At 37.2% G+C, this 18,541-nt stretch overlaps 1 protein-coding gene across 2 annotated transcripts in view; it reads left to right on the plus strand.

Annotated features, from left to right (window-relative positions):
* The window catches only part of CLCN3 (chloride voltage-gated channel 3), a 72,755-nt gene that overhangs the window by 6,473 nt on the left and 47,741 nt on the right, over positions 1–18,541 (plus strand). For both annotated transcript variants that reach the window (XM_074586984.1, XM_074586983.1), the window contains exon 2: positions 8,850–9,025. In XM_074586984.1, the coding sequence (XP_074443085.1) occupies positions 8,866–9,025 (160 nt within the window). In that variant the 5' untranslated portion in view covers positions 8,850–8,865. The remainder of the gene's footprint in view (positions 1–8,849; positions 9,026–18,541) is intronic.

Below are 18,541 nucleotides of genomic sequence, written 5' to 3' on the forward strand. Positions count from 1 at the left end.
AAGCTTAAGCTTTTGATTTGTGTTTGCTTTTATATTTAGTTCAGATTCGTGCTAAGGGATTATGTTCTTAGCTTTCTTTTTAAATTGTTAATGAAATACCCCTTAAGGACCTAACCACTCATGTAGCTGCTTATTACTGTGCCTGTGTGGGAGACCACCCTTCAGTTCTGATAGCAGAGGTTTTTTTCTAATGTATCAATAAATGTAAGTAAGTTTAAAGTTTAGTAAGTTTAAATCTGAATTTTCAGCTAATCCAGACAGTTTTGGTTGAAAGCAATTAAAAAGTATTCACATTAGTAATTTGGTGAATGGCTAGCATCTTGCCAGGTGGTATAAGTCTTCAGCTGTCACAACTATGGGTAGCTGTAGCCTTACTGGTTAAGACATTTTAGGGAGTGGAGATGAAGTCGTTTTGAATACTTTATACAAACTGAAGTCAATGCCCTTAATGTTTGGAATCATATGACTGGAAGCATGAGTTCAGTATTCATCCTGTAATTAGGCTGGCAGTTTTTAGGTTGGGGTTTTGTTTTAAAGCTAAGAAGATTTAGAAGTGCTATAAAAAATGAGTATTTATTATTGATTCAGTTTTTATGAAGATCGGATATAGTGGTGATATGCTGTATTGGTATGTATCGTAAAAATGAAAAAAACACTTTTTAGGCTGTTGTTATGTTATATTAAGCTTTTATAACTAAGAGTGGTAAGGTTCAGTATAATCTAGAAAATAGATATGAATACTGTTTTCTTGTTACATTTCTAAATCTAAGATTGTCTTTGTGCTTTACAAGTATTATCTTTTCCTGTAGTTTTGTCTGTGTGTTTCTGTTCTTGTCCTTGCTTACTTTCTCGTTTAAAGAATATTTGAGTACGTGTCTCTTTCCTCCATGAACATTGATTTTATTTTGTAAGTAGCTGTGAATGGAACTAGACTTAGCTTTACCTATGTGTATTTTTTGGAAACTGACTTTTTATTTTCTATTCCAAGAGAATAAAATACATAAATAGATTATTTTAAAAAACCCACCTCAAATAGCTTCAGTTAACTGTCAGTGCTCATTCGTGACTTTATTTTTCTAAATATGACCTAAAAATTGACCAAGATCTTTTCTCACTAAATGACTGCAATAGGAGCAGCCCTGTACCTGAGATCAGTTAAGTTGGTTTCAGATGGGTTTTTTTGGATGCTACAGAGAGTGATCTTTTGTGTATTTATTTTTGTAAGGTTAGCGTATGCATTCCCTAATTTTTAACAGTTTGGGTTCTTGAGTAGCCTTAAGAATTTTTGTGGTCCAACCTTACTTGAGAAAGTTCAGGAAAGCTGCTATTTTGCTCATCTTCCCTTCTGTATTTTATTTGAAGTGTAAGTTTTTTTGAGCCTTTTTATGAATAAATAGTCTGCTAGTGATCTAAAAATCACATTGAGAAATTCCTCAGAATTCATTCACCCCTCTTCCAAAGCTGAAGTTTGGAAGATGAGTGATGTTCTCATCTTGCTTAACTATCTTCACATGACAGGCAAAATAAATAAATGGAGGCTAGATATGCTGGGTCTGTGATGAAAATCACAGAAATTCAAAAGAAGTGTAGCCAGCAGGTAGGGGGAAATGATTCCTCTCCTCTGGACCACTCTGGTGAGATCCCACCTGGAGTACTGCATCCAGCTCTGGGGTCTCCAAGGTAAGAAGAAGATGGATCTGTTGGAGTAAGTCCAGAGAAGGGTCATGAAGATGATCAGAGGGCTGGAGCACCACTGCCATGAGGACAGGCTGAGAGAGTTGGGGCTGTTCAGCCTGGAGAAGAGAAGGCTCCAGGGAGACCTTATAGCAGCCTTTCAGTACCTAAAGGGGCCTACAGGAAAGATGGGGAGGGACGCTTTATCAGGGAGTGTAGCGATAGGACAAGGAGTTACGGTTTTAAACTGAAAGGGGGTAGATTTAGATTAGATATTAGGAAGAAATTCTTTCCTGTGAGGGTGGTGAGGCACTGGAACAGGTTGCCCAGAGAAGCTGTGGATGCCCCATCCCTGGAAGCGTTCAAGGTCAGTCTGGGTGGGGCTTTGAGCAACCTGGTCTAGTGGGAGGTGTCCCTGCCCCATGGCAGGGGGGTTGGAACTAGGTGATGTTTAAGGTCCCTTCCAACTCTTAATCATTGTATGATTCTATGAAAATGGGAATGTAATTTTGAGATTGAGGATGAAAGAGTGGCCCCAACATGGCTTTTGTTTTAGAACGGTTGTAAAAGTCTTATCATTTCTGAGCCCAAAATTTCTTTCTGAAGGGTGGGCTTACTTAGAAGATTAAAAAGATGAACTGCACTATTTTAAATTAACGTAATATGGGAGGTTTGGAATTAAGCATTCAAAGCTGTTCTTGACTGCGTCCATCTTTTGGGCAGTTCTTCTGAAATATATTGCCATATATGGGATGTATGTTAAAATTTTATTTTAAGTGCGGGTGTGGGGAATGTGTCTGTCATATTATTTACCAGTTCTTAAAGTGTATAGCAGTTGTATACTTTTTTTTAATAAGATGATGCATATAGGATTCCTGACTATTTTATAACAAATAACTGGTAAGAACGTTGAAAGTGATAAAAACCTTTAAAATCCTAAAATCTTTTCAAAAATTTTCAGCTAATGACTCTTCTATTGCTATTACTGCATTTCCTCTACTGTAGAACACATTCTTATGTGTAAAGATTGCATTATTAATTTCTTCTGGTTTTGTTTTATGTCTCCATAGCATTTCTCACTGGGTGCAGTCCTTGTGTAGGGTTTGCAGGAAGGTTTCTGTGAGTTAGGGGACAAATGACTGCCTTTTAGCCATTAGTTGTTAGTACTGAACAGAAAATTTGAATTTTACACTGATTTTTGCGTTAATTAAGATTCTTAGTTTGGGAAAGAACTCTTCTGTTAACAAGTTTCTGGGGTTTTGTTGGTTAGTTTTTTGGTTTGGGGTTTTTTTATTTCCTTTCAACTACTTAAAGCAGGTATGTAACCTGCAAACTGGAAGAGTACTTTTAAGTTTTCACTCCACCCCCCTCCCAGGGAAATAACAAACTTAAGATGCCTTTGTTTCCTGCCACTCCTTTGAGATACAGAAAAGTGGTTTTATGTGTTTTTATGGGACAACAGAGCACATAGAGATTTACAGATTACTCAGATCGCCTGACAACAAATGTCCTGTGTATCTGACTTCTTACTATCCTACTTTGTCTTCTCCAGAGACGCTTCTTTGCACTGGAAGTGGTTCCCTCAGCTGACTCGTTTCTCTGCTTGACCTTTTATTTGTAGAGCTTGAAGGATAAGCAGGATGCCTAGTGTTTGAGAGCAGAAAAGTGCCTGAGGTAGTAAATGTGCAGAAAACTGCAACAGCCTTATATGCTTTTTCTAGTATCAATGTAACTGGTTTTGTGCTGTTCTCCTTTACCGATGTAGTTCCTGCCTGCACTGTATTTAATTAATCTCTCCCACTTTGATCTACTTCTATGTTTATTACTTTTTTCCCTCTCCCTAGTCATAACAGGTAAGACATCCTGCTTTAGCTGCCTGTTCTTTGGTTTTATTTGGGTTTTTTGCTGGTGTGGGTTTTTTTGGTTGTTGTTGTTTAATTTTTTTAGTGCCAGAGGCTTCTCTGTTAACCTGCTTTTTAAAAGAATTTTGATTGGTCAGAACATCCTGGAAATACCTTAGTAATGGCAGCATGACGGGTTAGTTGCACCTTTTTTGCTTTATAGAAGACTTGGGTATGTGAGTTGAGTCAAATTCCTTCCTTGTTTCAACAGCTCCCTGAATATCGCTTAGATTTTCTTTTTTTATTCTTACAGCGCATTACTTCACTATTTCTGGGTTTTTTGTTGGTTGTGTTTTTTTTTTTTTTTTTTTTTTTTTTCCAAAGATAATCTGAAGCATTTTTGAGCCTGCTTTCTGAGGTATCTGGACTGGGCTCTGGATCAAAATGATGATGCCTCTCATTAATCCTTTGTAATGTCTCTTGGATTTTTCCAGTAGTCTAGGTTGGAAAATAAAAGGTTTATTACTTAAATATTTACTGTGACTAGTGGTTGTTGGGAATCTCGTGTAGGATTTTTGTTTGCTTTTTCAGGATAATGGGTTTGGCTAACATTCAGCCAGCAGTGTTTTTCCCCATTCGCAATTCCTCTCAAGTAACTTCCATCTTTCCCCACTTGTGTTTTAGTGCCTATTTGGCTAGGGCAGGGAATCTCTGGAAGGTTATCTGACATTATAAAATGGCAAGTTGGCTGGTTAGTTCTCTCTTCACAATTCCATGAGCATTTGTGCAGGCTCTCTTGTATGAATGCACTCTTCCAGTATCCACAAAGATAATCTGCACCACACTGGGTTAGGCACAACACTGATTCTCTTCTGGCTGTTGTAACCATAGAAAAACATTTTCTGGCTCTTCCTTTTCTTTATTACTGCTGTTCCCAAGAATCTGTTTCAGAGGAGGAGTCTGCTCTCTGGGTCCACATCACTGTATTTCCTTCAATGAAACGAGGCAGATCTCTTACCTGCTAGCGGTATTTTAAGGTCATATGAGCATACACTTTTAAGTTGTCTTAAATGTTTAACATGGCTCAAGATAGTGCATCCCGAACTTTGTATCCTAATTTGTTAAGCAAACCCTTTTCTTACAGGCACACAAGGAAATTTGCTATATGTTGACCTAAGCTGGTGTGTCGTGTCGTCCATCCGTTGTCTCCTTCCCCCCCCATTAATTGCAGGTAGTGGTGGACAAATTAGTGACTGATATGCTCTCAAGAAGTGTGAAGCTTATTGTAGTTTCCTGCATTGGTGCTACACAGCAGTATCTAGCACAGTGTCAGATATGAAAGCAGCCGGGGTAGTTGACTCTCTGGGGACATGGAGAATTAACATACAGTTCTTAAGAATCTTTGTTAGGGTCCTCAAAATGAATCATTTTAGTGTTATGGCTTTTGCTTGATTGTTGGAGAGTTCTGCCAAAAGCAGTACTTCTGCAGTAGGGGACATGCAGTTTTCAAAACAAGAAGAGAAGGCCTGTAGCATCATGCTTATCGTGTAACTGTAGGCATGTGTGTGCCAGAGGAGTTGGCATGTGGAATCACGTTTGTGCAGAGATGATGCAGGGAGTCTTCGCAGTACACTTGGTCTGGCTCTGGAGAGTCTGTTGGTTTTGTTTGTTGGTTACTGACTGATTGATGAAACTTTCCTTTCCATTGTAGACCAGACTGAAAGCATTTTCTTAATTATTGAAAGACTTAATATCTGTAATCCACTACTCTGACATTTCTCTGAAGTGATTAAAAAGACATCCAAAGGGAGAGTTATTTCTCTTATTCTGAGTGGCAGGTTTGTTATAAGATTAACTGAAGCTGTGGAATTTAATCTAAAGAAAATTGTCTTTTTCTTTTTTTTTTTTTAAAAAGACACATTTACAATGTTCCACCTTTATGCTGTAATAAATATTTCTGCTGAGGCTCTTACAGGAAAATGTCTTTATTAGATGAAAAATCTCTATGTGGCTTCCAAACTTAGTACAATAACTAAAATACTGAGCAGGCTTTAGCTGTGCCTTCAGTATGCATCAAACATGACAACAAAGTGTTAATAACAGAATTCACTACTCATGCCTCCTTAGTCTGCTTCTGGTAGTGCTATAGAACCAATTCCTTCTGAGTTCAAGTAATTGCTTTTGCTAGTTGTGTTTCTGCCTGTGGTTTACAAGAGAGATGCTCTCACTTGCACACTAACAGAAAGATATTTAGGGCTTCTTGGAGCAGTTTGAATTTTGAGTTTGGAGACCTGGGTTTTACACAGAATTGGTAGTGCTTTTGGGGTCTAGATTTGCTACCTCTCTGTTGTTTTGATACATTTACAAACAAGTCTTTGTGATTGCTAACTGAACGGAGGTCTTTCTCTTGCTTGCTAATTGTTTTCTCCTTTGTAATAAAGATTACTACTTTAAGTGAAAAAAATTAACTATTAAAAAAGGTCAGATATGCAACAGGAAGAGAACACAATAGACTAAAACTTACAGTGTGCTACAGGGAGGGGTTTGTGTCTTGTGCTTTTCATCTTTTAATGTTACTTTTATGGACAAGGCAGGAGAGTTTTTTCTGTCTCCTTGCAGACCTCATCAGAATATAGGAAAAATCAGGTAAATGTAAAAGTAACAAAGATTTCATTCAAGTAGGAGGCCAGTTGGTAGACAAGAGTTTAGAATATAGTTTTTGGTGCATGGAGCAGGTGGAGGAAGGTGACAAATGATGCAGTGAGTGGAAACACTTCTAGGAAGTCCCAATGTCTCATTTCAGCTGTGCGGCGTGGCATCCATTTATGATTATACTGGCAGAGTGATACTAACAGGAGTTTCTGTGAGCATAATAATTAAATAGTTAAGTCTATTTGTGATCTGACTTCTTTTTGGGCATGCTTTTTGTATGGGTACTGTATTATTGGGAATGCCAAAAATTACTGTGTGGGAAAAGTTAATATCTGTTGAACAGTTTCAAATATAGCTTCTGAATAAATTATAAATTGTGATCTGAGCTATTTAGGGGAAAATGGAGATGCTTCCATTGTTTCCAGATATAAGCAACTGTATTTTCAAATAGGATATGCTTCATAATATAGCAGTATGAAATTTTTTTGGCTGTCCGTTAAGAAGCTTTTCTTAGTGGCTGTAAAATGGTAGAGATCAAGAATAATTTTCACTAAAAGATGAGTGGAAGAAATTTATTAGAAGAGAGAGTACATTTTAAATTGTAAATATTATAAATAATTTCTTAAGGAAAAGGGAATAAGTAAAGCCAAAGGGATCTGTCTTGCCCAATAGCAGATCTCTAGGGAAGAGTATAAGAACAGAATAGCATATGCACGTCTCCAGAAGGCTCTCCTAGCCTTCAGCATTTCCATCAGAGGTGTCATCTTTAGTAGCTTTTGATGTTTTGTTATTTTTTTTCTTCTGTGAATTTGCCAGACTGCTTTATGAACCATTGCATATTTCTGCAAAGTGGCAAAGAATTCCACCACTTCCCTACATCCTGTGTGAAGAATCAGCCCTTTTTTCTCTGCTTGTCATGTCACTTCTTTCATTATGACTTGTAGGGGCTACTGGAAAACAGTGGATGCTCTTCACTTTCTTGATGCCGCTTGTGATTTTGCTGACATCTGTTGTGTCATCTTCTACATTACATCTTTTCCAGACTGAAGAGTCATGATCGATTTCGTTGCCCTGTAGACGGAAAGCTGTTTTGTACTCCATCGTTATAGTGCCCTTTTGTAACCTATTTCAGCTCTTCTACAATAATTTTGAACTTTAGGCACTATGTAAAGCATTTAAGGTGCGGACAAGCTGTGGATTTATACAGGGGTTTAATGAAGTTCTCTCAACTGATAATTCTTCTATCAGATTAATTTGGGAACTGCTAGTGCATGCTGAGCTCTTTCTTGTAACTTTATTATTACATTTGGGAATGGTAGTAGTTGAGTCGGAGCCCATTGCTTTATAAGGTAAGTTGGGATGGGTTCTGCAACACCCCCCCACGTGATGTGATTCATATCTATCTGCACAGAATTTTATCTTGTGTTATCACCCAGCTGCACAGTGCTGAGAGTTCCACCTGCAGCTACCCAGCAAACCTTGTTTTGGTTTTCACTCCTTCTAGGTAACTTACTTAGAAGGCTAAGCCATTTGCCAACATGAGAAAGCTGTCTGTCTGACTTCCACTAGTAATTCTTGATATTGGCTAACCAGTCTGGCGTGCTTCTCAAGGCTCAACAGCTGGGTAGAGGAGAAGGATCGGAATTGGAAGTCCTGTTATCGGTTTTTATTGCTGCCAGCTGGCTGGATGTTTACAGCACATACAGCTTTGTAGCAATTACAGTGGATGGTTACAGAATTTGCACATAAGCAGAGGAAAAAGGGTGTAAGGAAGAGATTTGGAGGCGGATTGACGGGGGCATCTTCTTTGCTTGGAGGGAATGAGACGTTTCTTATTACTGAAAAAACGTATGTTGGGCTGTTGTATGTTAATAAGGAGTGATGATCTTTGAGAAATGACAAACACAAGACTTTTTTTGGATAAAGAAGAGCATGGAATCAAGATGTGATCACATCTTGCCCTCCCTCCCACCCCAATGATGAAGTTATTTCTGTGGATTTAACTCTACAAGGCAAAGGAGGACTCAACCTGAGTCTGTGAAACCTAATGTGTTAGTGTTATACCGAACGTGCAAAAACATGTGTTGCTGACACCTCCTTGTGTTTAAAAACAGAGCAACAACCAAACAAAAGGCATATAGGTAAGAGTTTTGAAAGCTATATGTGGACACGAAGATTTTGACCTGTTTTCCACTTTTATGTTTTTGCTCTTCAGTGCAAAAGAATGTGGATGGTTGTACTTCAGGGGACTACAACTTCAGCCTACCATCCGTTTCATTCCAAGCAGACATAGTATAGTACAAGATAGTACCACTAAAGGAACTGATTTTTTTAACCTTAACATTGGCTGGATTTTGCACCAGCTCCATGGTGCAGTGCACATTTGTACGCATGGGGCATGCACATTCCAACCACCTGTACTGGAAGTGAAATACTTTCATGATAACATTGAACTAATGAGAGACCAAGGAAGGGGATGAGGAAGCATCATCCAGTTAAAAATCATGAAAGATTTGTATAAACTTTTCTCTATATAAAATGTTCTGTATTACTGCTATGTTTTGTAGTATTGTGACCTTAATATTTCTTCCCCAAAGCATGAAATGCACTTGTTTTATTTGTATAAACTTCTCAGTCTTTTGTGCGTATTCAAATAGAAAATAACTAATTTTCTTTATATAGGTTATAAAGCAGCTAAATGGAGTCTGAGCAGCTGTTTCATAGAGGCTACTATCGAAACAGTTACAACAGCATAACTAGTGCAAGCAGCGATGAGGAGCTTTTAGATGGAGCAGGTGTAATTATGGACTTTCAGACCTCTGAAGATGACAATCTCTTGGATGGTGATGCTTCGATTGGTAAGTTAATGTTAATTTCAGCTGAAAAATTTCTCTGGGTTGTATTTTTGAGGGGTTTTGTTTTGCTTTGTTTTTTTAATAAACAAAAGCAACCCTTTTTCATAAATAATTAATGTTTCTCTTTAGTTAACCTGTCCTTCAGAGGGATGCTTTAAACCTGAAAGTGGCTGAATGTTTTTCTGTGTGCTTCCCTAATAGTTACATTGTATGGGATGACTTCTGATACCAGGCAGATAATTAATTTACTTCTGGCAAATGACAAACCTACTGTCAAGTAGGGGAAGGATGTCCATGCTGCAGCTACCTGCAGCAGGATTTTGGAAGTCTCACTGTCTTCAGTATTTCTTTAGGACAGAAATTAACAGTCTCATTTAATTGTTACTTCTAGAGATAAATCTATTCTGCTTGATTCAGCTTCAGATCTGTATAGTGATTGCTGTGTCAGTAATACCTGTTGGTTTTAGTTGTTGCTAAGTGATGTTTACACTATTTAAGGACTATTTTCAGGTTCCCATAGAAGCATAGACAGAATGATGGAATGGATGATGAAATATTCCATACCATAGATATCATGCTCAGTATATAAACGGGGGTTAGCCGGGGGGTGGAAATCCACGAGCGCTGCTTGGGACAGGGCTGATTCACTGGGTGGTGAGGGTGACCCGTGTCATTATTATTATCAGTATTTTTCCTTTTCTGTTATTGTTTTTATTAAGCTGTTTTTATCTCAACCCATAAGGTTTTTTCTCCCTTTCCCCTCCTTTTTTTCCCCTCTTCTTCCTACCCTTCTTGCAGGGGAAAAGGGGTGTGTGGTGTACGCAAACAGCTATGTGGTTCCAGTTGCCAGCTGGGGTTAAACCACAACAAGAAGAGGCAAAAAGCTTATAAGTAGAGTTGTTGGAAGCAAAAACACTGTATGAGTTGAACTTTTGACTAGGTGAAAAGTTGCAAAGAAAACTTTACGTGAGCAGTGAAGTGATACAAAGAAGAAAGAACTGGGAAGCTCTTCCTCTCTCTTTTTTTTTTTTTTTTTTAATATTTTTTTATTAACAAAGCAGTTAATGGGGTGAAAGCGTTAACATTCTCTCAGCATGGTCAAAGAGGGGAACAGAAGGAGTGAAAGAAAGTAATTTCTGTTTAAGATAGTAAACTTAGTTAAATATATGCTCTTGTCACTTCCTCTTAGTTTGTTTAAAATCAAACTCGGCCTCTTGAGTTTTCTTTTTTTGTAATCCTTTTCTCCCCCATTAACATTCAGTTGTCTTCTGTCCCTGCAGTCTCTTCCTTCATGCATTTTCCCTTTGCCAGACCTAGCAATTGGATGTTGGCATTGTACTAGATAGTTGTGATGTATTATTTTAAGCATCCTCCTCATCTGTATTCCCTCTGTGTAATTAGATATGTCTTGAATGTGCAGGAATTTACTTGTATACCAATATAGGTATTAAGAGCCAGGACACCTTCAATCTACATAAAAACTCCTGCCAAATTACTTAGAGAACACCAGAATGATGAAGTCAAGCACTTGATAGTTAGGAAATTATTAAGTGAGGAACTGGCTTCCATGTGTAATATTTTCTTCTGAATATCTGTCACTTTGAATAAAGTGAGTGTCTTGCTTGTCTAACGTAATATTTGCAACCTTTACTGAAAGTCTGAAGCTACTCTGATTATTGTTTATATAAATCCTCTCCATCACTTCAACCTTTAAGGAGAAATAAGTTTGCAGTAAAATAGTCTCTGAGCCAGTGTTCTGTCCCTTACTTCTTGTAAAATTAGATCTGTAAATTGAGTCCAAACAGTGAAGTGGTTGTTTTGTGTGCCCTGTCAAAAGCAATGCTAATTACTGCACGTGCCAGCAGCCCCTATGTCATTGCAATGCTGAAGTATTAGGATGTGCATTAGAACATAAATATTAATGTATTTTCTTTCCTGGAGTTAAATTATTTTCCTAATGGTCTATCTGCTTGCCACAATTCTGGTTAGTCAGTAAGAGGCAGCAATAGTAATAAGCACTATTATTTTATTTAAGTGAACGGTGATTTATGTGTGTCTACACATGGAAAATATTTTCTTGTACAGTAAATCATAGTAAATATCTTAACAGTAGATCAGAATGTGGTGTAAATTTTCTTTTCAAGGTGGTAAGAACATTCTTCCAAAAAAGTTTTAAGTAAACTTAGACGCAAGAGGTGAACATCATTATTTCCCATTCCTTAGCTCTCCAAACTTCTACGGTGGTTTTTCTTGTGTGTTTTTAATTCAGCAAATCTCATTGAGAAGACCAAGCGAGCACTTTCTTGCTGGACTGCACTTGCCCTTTTTGTAGTCCTCTAGCATCAACTGTTTGTTTTCTTGATTTGTTTTAGTTATTATTATTTAAATACTCTTATCCTTTAACTGTCTCTTAATGTATTTTTGTTCTGTTGAGTCTAAGTACAGACCAATTCACCGTACAGAATCTGTCCCACCTTTTGAGGAAGGGCAAGACCATCCCGGTAACTGGCAGATCCCATGCTTCTCAACACTGCAGGCCCTCCAGAGCATGATATGAATGCAGAGGCATTAGGTCTAGCTCTGTGCTTTAGCTGGTGAACCCTGCCAAAATCAGGAGCCCTGTTTAAACATATAGTTTGCGTTTTAAGTCTGTAGGACTGGAAGGATTTATGAGCCTGGTTTCTTAGCAACACGAACAAAATGGCAATAACGTATCTGTATCTAAAATGATTGCGGAAATAATGTAGTTAAATTGAAAGCTGCGTAGCTGCAGACTGTAAGTTTGGAGTACAAATGAGCACAGACATGAACTTATCCAGTCTGGATACGCTGACATAGACAATAGTGTGTTCATCATAATTTTACAGTTTATGTAATAAAACATAGAATTACAGATTTAAAAAAAACAAGACCATGCAATGAATAGAAAATGAAGGATTCAGAAAATTATCTTTTTTTTTTTTTGGCTAATGAAAATTGAACCATAAACTGCACATACATTATGCAGATAAAAAGCTAACAATATGGAATTTCTAAAGTAATTGTAGTCTTTCCCCCTCATTTAGAGGGCACTAAGTCAATGGAAGAAGTGTGCTCATTTCAGTAGGCTTGATAAGTCCCTTGGCTGTCAGGACAGCAATTCTATAAAGCCTGCACAGTACTGCCATTCACGTTACCGCTCATACTTAAGCACTTAACGGAGGCTTACAAAGCCATTGAGGCTGTTATTCAATGGTGAATATGCCTTCTGTTGAAAGCGTATGGAAATTAGATGGTGTTGGGAAAGAATACTAATGATATATGCTACTTGTCTTATGTGGGAAAATTTTTTATATTTTATGAGACTACACAAGTGAATGTTAACTAGAACCCATCTTCAGAAAGTCTTATCACCTAAACTTTTAGGTATCTTTAATGTTTAGTTGAAAGAGATTTGCCTTTTTAGTGTCACCTCTGATTTGCAATTTGAATGTTTTTGTGTAGTTCCATGTGGGGGATTCACCATTATGTTAAAAACAATGCTGTACAATAATCTTGTTTCTCTTAACGACTTCTGAAAGCATTTATGTTACCTGTCCTTCACTGTGTCATCTGAGAAGAATACAGAAACTGTGAATATGTAGTATTATATACGAAATACATATATAAATATATATGTGTAGTATTTATATGATAATTATTATTAGAGTATATCATGCGTCTTTTATGTTCTCCAGTCGCTGTTTCCATTGCATAAATTTCAGACTTTTAGTCGCAGCATTATGGAGAACAAGTACGTATCATGAAACTGTAAATTCTTGGAGTGTGGTGTGTTTTAACATGGTAAATAATTAAATTGCTGTGCATGTGGAGGCTTGGGTGGCTTGCACCAAAAGCCCTCCCTAGAAGGAATACTGCCTGTCAGCTTTGGTCAAAACTTGCTTTTGTACCTTATCAAAATTAATCTCTTTGTAGTACTGAAATTAGTGTTTTTCCTTGTTGAACTGCCATCTAATAAGAAGTATGATGACATTATACTGATAACAGAAGTATCTGCCCCTTTGTAGGGAGGATGTCTTACCAATGCTTGTATGTGCAATGTACTTTCGTGTATGCAATCTGTGGAGATCATTTTCATCATGACTTATCTATGTTTTATTTTTAGACTGTTTGCCCTGCTTCTTGTTACGTCAGTTTAATCACGTTATACTTACCATTGAGAAGCTATCCGTTCTTTAATAGTTAAGTCATATGAGCTAATACTTACTGGTTTAAATTGTATAGGAGGAGATCTATACTATTTAGTTTTTTAAAAATTGTTGCGCTGGGATAGTTCCTTGTTTCCTATCACTTTAACAGGGGAAAAAAAGAATTCTTTCTAAACAGAAGTCAAATCTCCAGAATTGACATATATTATCAGATTAATATTTTAACTGGCGGAATGTGAATGAGAAGATGAAATGTCTAATCCATTCTTTTTCTCTCGGCATTGGCTTGCCTTGCCTGTCTCTAAAGTTTGAGAAACACAATTCTTGGCTACTGGCTGGGCTTAAAGAGTGTAACAAGTCTCTTCAAAAGTTCAGACTTTTTCCTTTTATGACTCAGGGTTGGCCAACTAGCAAGGTAAAACTGAGAGGTCTCATAATTTTACTGTATTTACATAAAGTATGTAATATTATGTAATTTTACAGAATTGAGGGACGTTTATATAAGCTAACTGCATCATTTTTCACTATTTTTTTTATTTAAGTGTAGGGCAAGCTCAGCAGGAGTTGGATTTTTGTAACGTTGTCAGACTGCAGATTTTTCAAGGCACTGACTGAAATCAGATGATTAAATCTTATTTGCAGTAAAAATGGTTTGCAAACAAATGATCTCACTGATGTTTACATCTCAAGGTACTTTGATCTGTCTGTGGGAGTCTGAGTCCTGAATGAGCTTGGTGTTCTTTTCAGATTCCTGCTTCAGTTGTGAAGGAGCTTAGTTGCTTATATTGTGACTTCAGTGTGGAGACAGTTTACAGTCTGGCATATGGTGTTAGCATAAAATTGGCAATAGTTAACCTTAATATGACAACCTGTAAACTGGCAATTCAAAAGCTGATGCTACAGCCGCTACTATCTCCTTGCAGTGATAGCAGCGCCACTGAAAAAAAAAGAATATGCCAACAGGTCATGGTGCAAACACTGCAGCTCTCTGCCCTTACCCATGAATTGGAGTCCTTTGCCTAAAGTGAGAGACCAAAACACTCCATTTTCAACACCCTAAATACCGACATTAAAAAATGATGTAGAGAACTAATAATATGGCATTATTTGAGGAACAGAATGTAATTTTCAGTAAGTGCAGGTGGTTCTATACAATCAAGAAATTCATACCACATCAGAGGCTAATTGTTCAAGCAAGATCTAGACAGTTACCTTTCCCAACAACACATGAATGCCCTTTCACATGTATGCTTGTTTCAATTTTAGTTACCACAGTTTATAAAGAAAAGAAAGAATACAAAGAAAAGAACTTATTTCCTGCATAAAGAGCTTAAGTTCCTGTTATATTCTTTATGTGTGGAAATTTCATTAACAGATTTGTCCTGTCCACAGCTGATATGAAGAAGGATCTTCAAAGTAATTTTGCATCGTTGGCATTGTTTGTGTTTTCTATCTATGTGCTATAAAACTGACTTGACTGAACAGTCATTATGACAGTTTGACATATCTCTTTCCTAAGTTACATACAGCCTATCTTCCAAGTTAGCAATATTTGCATTAAAGGGCTCATTGTTCTTCTTAAGGAGTATATTTGCTCTCAAATGATGCCGTACAAATTGAAGCATGCAATAACGTGACTTGCTTTGATCACAAGGGCAAGCATGAGACACAGCTAGTTTCTTTTAAACAGCTAAATTGCCAGTAACTGGTTATCATTTACCTTTTTTCTCTTGGATTGTAGCTAGAGCTGCAGACATCTTGCCTGTGCTCCATACTACTAACGCAGCTGAACACAGGATATCTGACAATACAGAACCATGTTTTCTTTTACTTTTTTTATTATCAATGCGTGAAGCTAATTTTTTGTCCATCTATCTGGGACACAGATTGTTATACACTATGTTTACATGGACATCTGGGCTAATTAACAAAGTTCTTCCTTCAAGGATTTCAAAATTCCTGTCAGAAAACAAAAAAAATTGACTGGAAGATTCTTAGATTAAAGGAAAAAATGTTTTATCTTAGTTATTGGATGTCACTATTGAATGAGTAAGTTGCATGTCTTTGAAATGTCTTTTGCATCTTACCTGTATATTGTGATAGTGATTTTCCTGAACTCTGATCTATTTTTTTAACATAATTATTGTGCAAAGTGAAAATTTTGCCTGTAATGGTGGTACAGTGTTAGTCTGGATTGGTGTGCCATTAGTCTTTCTGAGAGACAGTAATTATGGCAGTGTGTATGTAGAGTTCCAGTAACCAATTAGTGTCTTGTTCTCTTAAATGTTTAAAAACAAATACTGACCGTTTCAATTTCTTACAAATGCCATGGTCAGTTCTTTGAAGACTTGTTTATAGGATATGAGAATTGTGTTGGTTTTAGAACTTAACCTTACCAACAGTCCTCGAATGGTCTCACCAATCTTTCCTGCCAAAGTTGTATTTAGAAAATTGGGTTTCATCTTCCAAAACACACAAGCATATGCATTTCCAGACTGATACTCTGGAAGATGATGAATCATAATACTAGTAATTCGTTCTTTCCATCTTTCTGATATTATATAATCTTGTTGGTTTCCTTCTGCAGCTCTGCTGACGTGCTTAAAGCACCCTGGCTTTGTTACCAGCTGCTGCTGAGGCTGTTATTACTGACTTGACAGCCTGGTGTAGCGTTACCATAAGTATGTCCTTCTCCAGGCACGCTGTATGACTAGTGTAAGATGAAGGAATGAAAGCAGAGGAAATGTGATGGCATATACGTAGGTATGTAGAAAGAAGAGTCTGAAGCATACAATAAAATAATTAAGTCTAATATGACTGTGAAGTCTTTAGTACTAAATAAACAGCTTTCACTACAGCTTTAATAATATTTCATTTATTAATTTTACCTTTGATTTGTTCTCTCAATTCAGCCAAAGGAGGCAGATATGATTTTAACCAAATTGATGTCAGGCTGCACTCCTGCTTTCTACCTTTGAGAATATTCTTGCATACCAGCTAATAAATACATTTTAAAGTGAAAGCTTTTAATCTGCTTGGATTAGACAGAAGTTTTATTCTAGAAGACGTTAATCGTGACGTCCCTGAAACACAGGAACAGCTGTACTGCGTCAAACCACAAATCCACCTTGCTCAGCATCCTGACAGGGGTCAAAAGTCAGTGTTTAAGGAAGAGTAAGAACAGGGTGGGTAAGTGATAGTTCATCTGAGTACTTGTACGGCAGTTTTAGTCCTTATCACTGGATTTTTCTTCCACTGACTTTTTCCTGAAGCAATTCTTTAGCACCCATACCATCCTTTGGCAAGCTCTAACAGTTTAGCTACATTTTATGTCAAGAACCACCTTCTTTTCTTTATTTGAACCTAAACGCAGGTATAAGTACTGCTGAGAACAGCTATAACTGCCAGAGTCTTGCCTAGGCTAACTCTGGCCTATGTGTTAGCACAAACTGACACATGGACTTCCTTGTCATTCATCCTTGTACAGCATAAATGCTTACGCTCTTTTGTTGTTGTTGTTGTTACTATTTGCAGCTGTGAAAAATCTTTCTGCTGATAAATAGGGATTTTAAGGGGTTCTTTCTGCTGATACATAGAGATTAAAGGGGGTTCTTATTGAAATGAAACTGCTGTTGCTACAAAAAGGTTTGATATGAAACTAGGACAGGGTGACCTGAAACTAGGATGACTTGACTGTCTTGCTAAATGCACAAGTACACATACTCTGATAAGGCCGTATGCATGTAGAAACAAACACAGATTAGCACATATATAGCATGGTACTGTCACTGTGAGAGGTGGTAGTCCCTCTCCCATTTCTAAGAGGAGAGAGGAAAGACTCAACGGATTAAAATCCCAGATTTCCCACCATAAAAGAACTGCATCAGATCAGTGATTTTAATTACAGCAAATCAGTGAGGAGGTATATTTATAAATCACCAGTGTGAGATACCAAACTGTTGATAGCTTATGTTTTGCTATACCTGTATACAATGTATACTTACTAACAAAAATTTCTTGTTGTCCTTGCCCTTGTTGTTTGTGGCGATCTTGATCCCCTAAAACAATAACTATCTTAAGAGCTCTTTTATTGGAACAGATGGTGAAAATTTTATTTCCATTGCTACTTACTGCTCTTCCACCTCAGTTATCTCTTTTCCAGGTTAAAGACTTCTGGTTTTCTTAGTTGGACCTTGCAACTATCCCATGCTTTGGATCCTTTTTAGTGCCCCTTCCTGAGCCTTTTCTAATATCTGTAACTTCAGAGGAGGGATCAGAACTTCATACAGCATTTGAAAGATGAACACGTCATGGAAATAGAGTAGCAAGTCTCATTCTGACCACTACTAAGTATTGAGCTAATAGTTTCGTGGAATTCAAATATGTCTGGCATAATACAGTATTATCTATTAACAACGTACAAAATTACTGTTGGCCCTATGGTCACACAGCTTGTGTATGTATGGAGAAGATGTAGTATTCGTGAAGATAGAAAGTAAGCTTAATATATACAGCATATCTAGGGAGGAATATATGTTAATGCTGTAATTTTATCCCGTGCACATACTTTGAACAGTAAGTTGGAAATAGCAGCCAAAAATAAACAGAATAAGGGCAATCTAGCAAATAAAACCTATTTCCTTATATGCATTTAGGTAAGAGGAAAAACAGAATGATCTCAGTAGCAGAATTTTGGCTAGTCCTGGAAAAGGGAGAAGTGAACTTTAGAAAAGCTGCTAAGTAAGTCAGGATCACTTCCTACTACGGATGCCAAATCTTCTTGTTGATGAGTTATAACTACAGTGTTAGCAGATTGGAGTGTGAGGAAAGAACACGTATGCAAAGGTAAAAATGCAGCAGGACTTTCTTTCTTAGTAAAAGCCTACCCTGTTAAAATAAAGAACAGAAAAAAAGATAGAAAGTAGTTAAGAGTCTCTTAGAGAATCAGAGAAAGCAACTTGTTTGCAGAAAATAGCCTGCTTTTCTTTCCACGTTCTCCTTGCATGATAATATAGTAAAAGTAGATATTTTAAATGTCAGTGTAAAGCTGACCAATTAAAAGAAAAGGGAGAGAAAGAAAACAAAGGAAAAACTCCACCTCTCACAGCTGATAGCTATACGTAGTCAGTTGATATCAAGGATTTTCTTCCAGCATCGTTGGTTCCTAGATCAGGAAGAGTGTCATGGACAACCCCAGAAAGAAGTGAAAGGAAAACTGAAGAGTCTTGCCTTCAGCGTTTTGGGCCAAGATGTCAAAGCAGTCTTTGGGACCAAATACTTGGGTTTTTCCTGTTTGTTTTTGGTCTTAGGTGTTAATGTTGCATCATGATTT

Source organism: Larus michahellis, chromosome 5, assembly GCF_964199755.1.
Source record: "Larus michahellis chromosome 5, bLarMic1.1, whole genome shotgun sequence".
Taxonomy (NCBI): Eukaryota; Metazoa; Chordata; class Aves; order Charadriiformes; family Laridae; genus Larus; species Larus michahellis.